Source organism: Amphiprion ocellaris, chromosome 18 (genome assembly GCF_022539595.1).
Source record: "Amphiprion ocellaris isolate individual 3 ecotype Okinawa chromosome 18, ASM2253959v1, whole genome shotgun sequence".
Classification (NCBI taxonomy): Eukaryota; Metazoa; Chordata; class Actinopteri; family Pomacentridae; genus Amphiprion; species Amphiprion ocellaris.
Window position 1 is genome coordinate 4,512,794 of NC_072783.1, and position 8,793 is coordinate 4,521,586.

Genomic DNA, 8,793 nt, shown 5'->3' on the forward strand with positions numbered 1-8,793 from the left:
CAGGCACAAAAAACTGTCATCCACGAGCTGGAATGAAAAACTGCGTGGCTTTGCCGATGATTTGTTGAGCGGAGGGATCCAGTACATCTTCTAGTTCACAAGCCGTCCTCTAAACGGTTGAGATCCAGTACACTGATATTTATGAAACCATGTTTCTGCCTGGCTTTCCAGCTTACATTCATGTGTTCTGAGCCAGAGGAACGCTGCTCATAAGAACACTCTTACACACTTCATGGTTTGGTGTACCGACAATTTAGAGCAAAATCAATAAAGAAGAGTCTTGATCGGGGCCAGCGCTGGGGGCAGACGTACGTTACAGCCTGGAAGCAAAAATGAAAACATACACCACCAAATTATAGCAGATTCTTGGCTTCATTGCAGCACAGCGATTGTATTTATGTAGATAAGAACGGTAGGTGTAATGTCTTCACACCTTCATTTTGTGGCTTGGCCGTGAAATTGTGTTTCTGTGCATATTTCTGCGAGTCACTGTTGGAACTGGTTCGCTCTGTACCCAAGATGATTTACTTGGAGAGCCTACAAGGGCATTGATCCTGTCAAAACACGAAGATAATCATCTTCATTGATTCTGCAAAAAAGTGGAGGTAAATCATAGATCTCTCCCTGAAATGTGATGTTCTTGGAAAGTTTAGGGATGTAGACCAGAGGCTTGTATTTTTATCAGTTTTGATGTGCTGCCAAATAAATAATGGTTTTCTTTTGCATGAAAAAATGTTTTGTTGTACATTGTTTAGCTCTAACCACAACAGTTTAGCTAATTAAACAATATACACATCAAAAAACAATATGCAGCTACTCATTAACCTCATTAAATTGCGTTACCTCAAAAATAATAAAAGTCAAAATTTATCTTTTTGGCCATCATACTAGACTATGTGTATTGGAGACCAAACACTGCACATCATCACAAACACACCATCCCTACTGTGAAGCATGGTGGTGGCAGCATCATGATGTGAAGCATGGTGGTGGCAGCATCATGATGTGAAGCATGGTGGTGGCAGCATCATGATGTGAAGCATGGTGGTGGCAGCATCATGATGTGAAGCACGGTGGTGGCGGCATCATGATGTAAAGCACGGTGGTGGCAGCATCATGATGTGGTGGCAGCAACATGACGTGAAGCATGGTGGTGGTGGTGGCATCATGACATGAAGCATGGTGGTGGCAGCATCATGATGTGCAGCACAGTGGTGGCAGCATCATGATGTGAAGCATGGTGGTGGTAGCATCATGACATGAAGCATGGTGGTGGCAGCATCATGATGTGAAGCACGGTGGTGCCAGCATCATGATGTGAAGCACGGTGGTGGCAGCATCATGATGTGAAGCATGGTGGTGGCAGCATCATGATGTGAAGCACGGTGGTGGCGGCATCATGATGTAAAGCACGGTGGTGGCGGCATCATGATGTGGTGGCAGCATCATGATGTGGTGGCAGCAACATGACGTGAAGCATGGTGGTGGCAGCATCATGATGTGAAGCACAGTGGTGGCAGCATCATGATGTGAAGCATGGTGGTGGTAGCATCATGACATGAAGCATGGTGGTGGCAGCATCATGATGTGAAGCATGGTGGTGGCAGCATCATGATGTGAAGCATGGTGGTGGCAGCATCATGATGTGCAGCATGGTGGTGGCAGCATCATGATGTGAAGCATGGTGGTGGCAGCATCATGATGTGAAGCACGGTGGTGGCAGCATCATGATGTGAAGCATGGTGGTGGCAGCATCATGATGTGAAGCATGGTGGTGGCAGTATCATGACGTAAAGCACGGTGGTGGCAGCATCATGATGTGAAGCACAGTGGTGGCAGCATCATGATGTGAAGCATGGTGGTGGCAGCATCATGATGTGCAGCATGGTGGTGGCAGCATCATGATGTGAAGCACAGTGGTGGCAGCATCATGACGTAAAGCATGGTGGTGGCAGCATCATGATGTGAAGCATGGTGGTGGCAGTATCATGACGTAAAGCATGGTGGTGGCAGCATCATGATGTGAAGCATGGTGGTGGCAGTATCATGACGTAAAGCATGGTGGTGGCAGCATCATGATGTGAAGCACAGTGGTGGCAGCATCATGACGTAAAGCATGGTGGTGGCAGCATCATGATGTGAAGCATGGTGGTGGCAGCATCATGACGTAAAGCATGGTGGTGGCAGCATCATGATGTGAAGCATGGTGGTGGCAGCATCATGATGTGAAGCATGGTGGTGGCAGCATCATGATGTGAAGCATGGTGGTGGCAGTATCATGACGTAAAGCATGGTGGTGGCAGCATCATGATGTGAAGCATGGTGGTGACAACATCATGACGTGAAGCATGGTGGTGGCAGCATCATGACGTGGGAATGCTTCTTGGACTAACTTTGACCTTTGACATGAAAGTGATGAACACGTTAATACATCAATAATTATAATTTTGTATACAATAATGTGAAATAATGCCACTTCACTTTTAATTTCTAACTATATTCTGAAGCTAATACTTTGGTACTTTAATAAGAACTGAAATGCATTGCTTTTGATTGCACCACTACAGTTTTTCCACACTTTCTTGTTTCTGTCTGAATAGGAAAATGAGGTAGCTGGGATTATTTAACAGGCTTGTTTGAGGACACTTCACCTCCCTTCTGGGTCAGATCTGTCTAAACTGTTGCACAAATTTCCACGTCGGATCGACCAAAGCCGAACGAGTGAATGCTGTGATTGTGGTGACTCGAGTGAAAGGGGTTTGTAACCCCATTTTTCCATTTATAACATGACCGGGGTTGTCCTGTGTGACTTTCGAGTGAAAATAAAACATGCTATTAAGTTGCATAAGTGATTTTTGGACCTTGACCTCACTCTGTATGTTGTTTTTTTTTGCAGCATTGATTCATTTTTTTGTTGTGTCTCAGCTACACAAGCATTCCTTGTTAAATCGTGCCTCATACTCGGGCTACAACAGGTTACGACTGAACAGCTTGATGTTGGGATGCTTTCACAGCCAATGTTAGCATCTTAAGAATCGTGTTTTCTTTCTCCTCCTGTGTGTCTGCATTGTGTTGTTGAGGCTGTGTAATTGCTGTGGTATGCAAAAATGCAGCCACGTTCGTTTTCCCCCCCAAACACACCCCGTTCTGAAGAAGTATGAACCTGTGTTTGCCGAGACATGCTGCGAGCAGCCGCGCCGCTCAACCTTCGCTGCATTCGCCTCATCTTTTTTCATTCCAGCGTCGCTCCCCGACCGCTCTCGTGTCTAAACTCTAGTCGCTACAGGTCATTCCAGACGCACTGTAAGTTATTGCATAGGTCGCCATTAATTTTACTTCCTATTCTCCTCCCCTTCTCCTGCAAACTGAACTCCAGGACCTGCCGCTGTTGACACCATTTAAAAAGAAAGCGTGACTGTCGCGCTAATAAGTAATGTGTCTGTGTTTTTAGATGGATCCCGACCACAGAGTTAGCAAGTTCCTGAGTCTACTGAAGGACGAAGGAGCGTAAGTATTCTTTTCCTGTTTCTAGCTCCCAAAACTGACTCCTGGGTGACACTGAACACTCCACACTGCGCTCACATTTGTCACTTTTACCAGCGGAGAAAAAGGGGAAAAAGCTAGTCAGAAGCGCTAAAATGTTTACATAGTGGTCATCATGGGAGTGTGATTGATAATACACATTTTGTCTTTTCCCTTCTGTTTCCTGCAGGCTGGGTTCTGATAAGTTTGTGGCAATCTAGACAGAGTGGAGCCACGTAGTGAAATAGAGGCATCCTTCAACGGTAAGGCTATGGCAAAAACGTCTAAATTTTCTGCTCGTCATCTTCGTGTCGAGGGGTGAGGGGAGCTAACTGTGAAGTATGAGTTCAGTTCAGTCATTTACACCCTTCAAGTGCAAATTTTTGCACCAAAATAAGTCAAACCACAGAATAATAAAGAATGTAAGATGTGTTATGAAGCTTCACCATTGAAAACCTCACCTCTAACAAACTAAATATGCAGCAAATCTGCATTAAAGTGACGTTTCAGGAAGTTGTTGGCATTCATCTAAAGAAAAACCCACATTTAATTGTGTTGTTTTACGCAGAACAAAAATATAAACGCAACATTCAAATGGTTTCGTTCTAGACCACCTTAAAATGCAGGGTCCAAGTCCACCTTTACAGGATTTTCAGGGCCTTCTGCCAAGAAGCATCCCCACATCATGATGCTGCCACCACCATGCTTCAGGTCACTATAAAAGTCTACCTTAAAATGCAGCTTTATTCAAATGAAATGATGCCACAGAAGAGGAAAGAAAGACGGGAATGACCTGCTGGTATGATGGATTCTGCATCTCATTTAGAGCTGCAGCCTGAATGTCCACAGCTTCATCATTTCTCACCCTAAGAAATCATTTCAGACAGCTCAGGATGTCTGATGATGTTATCCTTTCTCAAACATCCACCAATTTCACCGAGTCAAACAACATTCAGAAAGCAGCATCGACATCCTCATTAACTCTTTGATGTGCGACTCATTCCTAACTTGTGATTTCTGGTCTGTCCCCACTCTCCATCTGGCCTTCAGCATTTCCAATATATTTGGTTGTTTCATGGCGTCCACTCTGTAGACGAGATGCTGTGTGTTGGAACAACCAATACTTATTCCCGTATGTTAAGGAGAATTTAATAATACTTACTACGTGCTGCGTTTATATTTTTTATCCGTGTTCTGTAATTAAGATTCCACTATTTTAATGTTTCTTCTGTTACTTTAATCAAAATGATTGCTGTTAAAGTGTCAGATGAAAAAGTCCATCATAGCAAACAGCCTTGTGTCTGTATGGAAGATGTAAAGGTAGAGCTACCAGCAGTTTTTGACACTTTGGTATTACATAAACAACATAAAACATCTGAATGCCATACCTACACTGAAGTCATGATGCATGCAGACCTTTTAAACAGCGACTTCCTCAACACTACCCAATGGCCTCACCAGCATGAGAGCAGCACGAAAGTGCATTTTCACAACAGAAATCTTCACTGTAACTGTAAAAATAGACCATTCTTCTATTTATATTTTGTTTGTGCAGCCCTTTTACACAGAAAAAGTGTCAATATAATTCAAAATTAATCGACCAGTATGCGCAGAACGACCACTTTGCTTCAGACGAGGCTTCCACTTTGGGGGCTTGAGCCCTTGTGGATGGATTGTGTTTCCAAGCTGTTTCTTAAGCTAAGCTAAGCTAACCGACTGTTTGCTTTTGCTTTGTATTTACTCTACAGGCAAGATTGTGCCTTCTGTATTTCTAGAGATATTTTTTATTCGTCTAATATCAATTTGGGGTATTTCTGGCTATGTATAGTCAGTGTGTTAGGTATTTTTTGGGTTTGCCTGCTGAACTGGGTTCAAGAGAGACAGCACTGATTCTTGTTAAACTGATATTTAAATTGATATTTAAGTGATTATACACTGAGATATACTTGCTTATGTTGTATAAAATAATAAAAAGAATGAATCTGAATCACATTTTAATATTTCATGAAGACGGACGACTCCAACCTTTAAACCTTCGGTGCACACGTACTGCTTAAAAATGGCAAATGTAATTTAACAGTGAAGCCACAGAATGAATCCCTTACCAGTAGGTCTGTACATCCAATATGACGTATTTTGTCACATAATTAAAGGTGGACTGATTGAAGCCTACTAACTCGATGATGACGCTGTTCTTATTCTCATTTTATTTTACTGTTTTTATTGCAAAAACCACAAAGATGTAGAAATTCTATAAATGTGTGGATCTCCTACGTTGGCACAATGATGAAGTGCAACAGTAAATTTATTGCCGTGTGTATTTATACCTCTATCTATGCATGTTCATAACGGACAGTAAAGTTTCATGAAGTTATGCGGCTAACTTGCTAATGCTGCTTGGTGAAGTGGAGCCCACGAGGACGTCCTGCCCTGGGTGATAAAAAAACATCAAACGCCTCCAACAGCTTTCCAACTTGCAGCAGGCACGTTGCCTCTCATGGTATAGTTAGCGTTCCTATAAATAGGTCGACTAGACAGGTGCTCTCCTGTGGCAGCATGTCTCCTCTGCCTGCCTGTCTCTTCTCACTTTTATTTGTCTTCTCTTCACTCAGTTGCTGAGGAACGGAAGCCTGAAAAGAGGCTGGCAGGAGGAAGCAAGCGAGAGATAGTTTCCATCTCTCTCTGCATCCTTTCCCTCCCATCCCTGAAGCTCTGAGCGCTTCTCTCTGCTCTGCAGCTTTATGCAGACGCCAACCAGGCCACGTCTTCAGCACTATGAAGAGAAACTCCCAGGGTTTGTGGTATCTGTGTATATTGGACTTCCTGAATGCTGTAAACTCTCTGTGATGCCCCTAGCACTCCATCGGGATTTTATATGGATGTACACATTTAAAAAAATCAAGAAAAAACAGCCTTCCATGGCGGGTAGACGTGCATGCACAAACACTAAATATAATACTGTTTCTAAAGGCCTTATCTGTATGCACACGTGATCATTCCACGACATGGTGGCTCTATGTCTTACAAATGTATTATTATTATATTGTGCTTGTTTCTCACATTTTTATGGTATGAATGAATTAATTCTATTACTAACAACAACAAAAAATCTGTATGCAAAATTAATGATCAAATGAACGACCAGATATTTTAAAGGGAAGTTACTCAGGCTGCTTTAAGGCTCCGTACACGATGTGCAAAGTATGCATTATGATATTCCTGATTTACTTCAAATACTGTGAGTTTGTCCAAAAAAAACCTTAATTTTCTACACATGAAAACACTTCTGCTACCTCTAAAAGAAAAAAAAACACGTTCTTCTCACCTGTTGGAATAACATTTGTTATAATTACGCCTCCCCATAATCACCTCCTAATTACAAAACTTTCTTCAGCTTCTAATGAGATGAACCTTTTCAGATATTTGCAGTCGCCCTCCGAGTTGATTGTGCACCATTTGCCAGCCGAGTAGCTCATCTGTGGAAGCCACAGGGAGAATAATTCACTGGCTGCAGGTTTCCAGTGTAACACCAAGTGGAAAAATGTTGTTTCAGGTGTCGGTATCTCTTCCTTGGGGCGACGCTAAAACTGGAAATTGTGTTGCTTGCAGCATTTTTATATCTGTACGTGAAATGAAATAAATATGAACCAAAGCTGGTGAATTATTAGCTGTGAATGTTGCATTTGTCGACGTGAGCGTTTTTATTACGACATGATTATGTCACCTCGTTATAAATAATAGCTAGTTCTGTCGAGTGCTCTTGTTTGTTGCAACTTAACAGCCAGTTATTTGAGAATATGTCATATTGAGGCTTACTTAAGCGTCACTTTTATTTTCGTTGTGCTAACTGATCCCATGAAAACACCAGAGCCAACTATGTGAATGTGCTACTTGATACTTTACGAGCTTCCTACCCTGCATGTGGAATTGTTAAATCTTAATAAGTTACAAATATATTTTTAATTCTCAGATGCACAACATGGGTCAAAAGTGACGCAAATCCAATGGAAAATGAGCATCTCCTGACACACTGCGCCTCAAAGGGTTAAAGAAATCTGAAAAAGATGGTTGTAAAAATATCTTAAACTTCCCATCATATACCCCTTTTTATCAGTGTTTTTGTAAATGTTGCATGTTACCAGGAGAAAAAAAATGAGAAGAGTGTTTTTTAAATATATTTTTGGGTCTTTGGCCTCATTGGGGACACGCAGTAGAACATCAAATGCAAATTTTTGTGGCTTTTCTTTCGCATTTTTGAGCAGCAATTACGTTGTAACTGGTTAGGGGCAGCTCCTCAGTTTACGACGTACGATGTTTCATCGTTACATGGAACTGGTTACTTGTAACTAGTTGGCGAGCGCAGTGGACGAATACGTCGTCACGCGGCGCTACAAGACAGCTTTGGTCATTGGTATTCATGACTTTTCTGAAGAACTGATCGATATCGTGATGTGCGTAATGGCTTTGTTTACATTTTCACCGGAGTTCCGACTTCAGTCGAAAATCGACTTGGATCGTGCCGTAGGAACGGAACTCTGACATAAGTTGATTGTATAATTTGTGTATAATTTTGTGACTTTTCTTTCCTATTTTTCAACAACAACAGGTGTAAACAAAGATTTAGGACAGTAAAGTTGGTGCCAATACCAATGATTTCAAAATTCTCACCATTGGTAAAGGAGCACTGCGACAGAGACTTCTATGAGGCTCACTGACCAAGTTCTATCAAACGAGTGCTTAATTAAGCTTGGATAAAGGGAGTCGTCGCCGTCTTTTTTAGCAGTGCAGCTTTTTAAACAAAAACACTGAAACTATGCAGCCGATGCTCACTCAGTATTTGTTTGTCACATATTGTCATCGCGATATTCAATAGTGTTATTGCACATTTTCCTCGTGCAGCGCCTGCGTCATTTAAACATATTTGTCTGGGAATATTCTCAGCCGCAGACTCAAACACATTTGATTTCTTGTTTGGAGCGAGTATTTACAGTAACAGGAGGGCGTACGTGAGACGGAATAAAATAAACTACGCTGTGTGTTCACGGTAATGAAGGAAAATACCATCCATTGCTATAGTGAGGCTCGGTGATGTGATTTTAATAGTTTCTGGAAAACGGAGGAGCTCTGTGGTGTAGAGGAGTCAAATGGATACGCACAGTACTCTGTCCGATCATTGTTGGGATTTTTGTGCAGAAAAACTTAAAGTAAATGTGAGCGATGCCTGTGCGGATGAAGAAGCATGAGACAAGTTTTTGTTCTTCAAATATATAA

At 42.0% G+C, this 8,793-nt stretch overlaps 1 protein-coding gene across 1 annotated transcript in view; it reads left to right on the forward strand.

The window, feature by feature from the left end:
- Positions 1–7,183, forward strand: part of LOC111567365 (vesicle-fusing ATPase-like) — a 41,139-nt gene extending 33,956 nt beyond the window's left edge. Inside the window, exons 20-22 of the mRNA XM_023268438.3 lie at positions 3,452–3,507; positions 3,713–3,785; positions 6,135–7,183. Coding sequence (XP_023124206.1) covers positions 3,452–3,507; positions 3,713–3,743 — 87 coding nt within the window. The 3' untranslated portion in view covers positions 3,744–3,785; positions 6,135–7,183. The remainder of the gene's footprint in view (positions 1–3,451; positions 3,508–3,712; positions 3,786–6,134) is intronic.
- Positions 7,184–8,793: the final 1,610 nt, after the last annotated feature.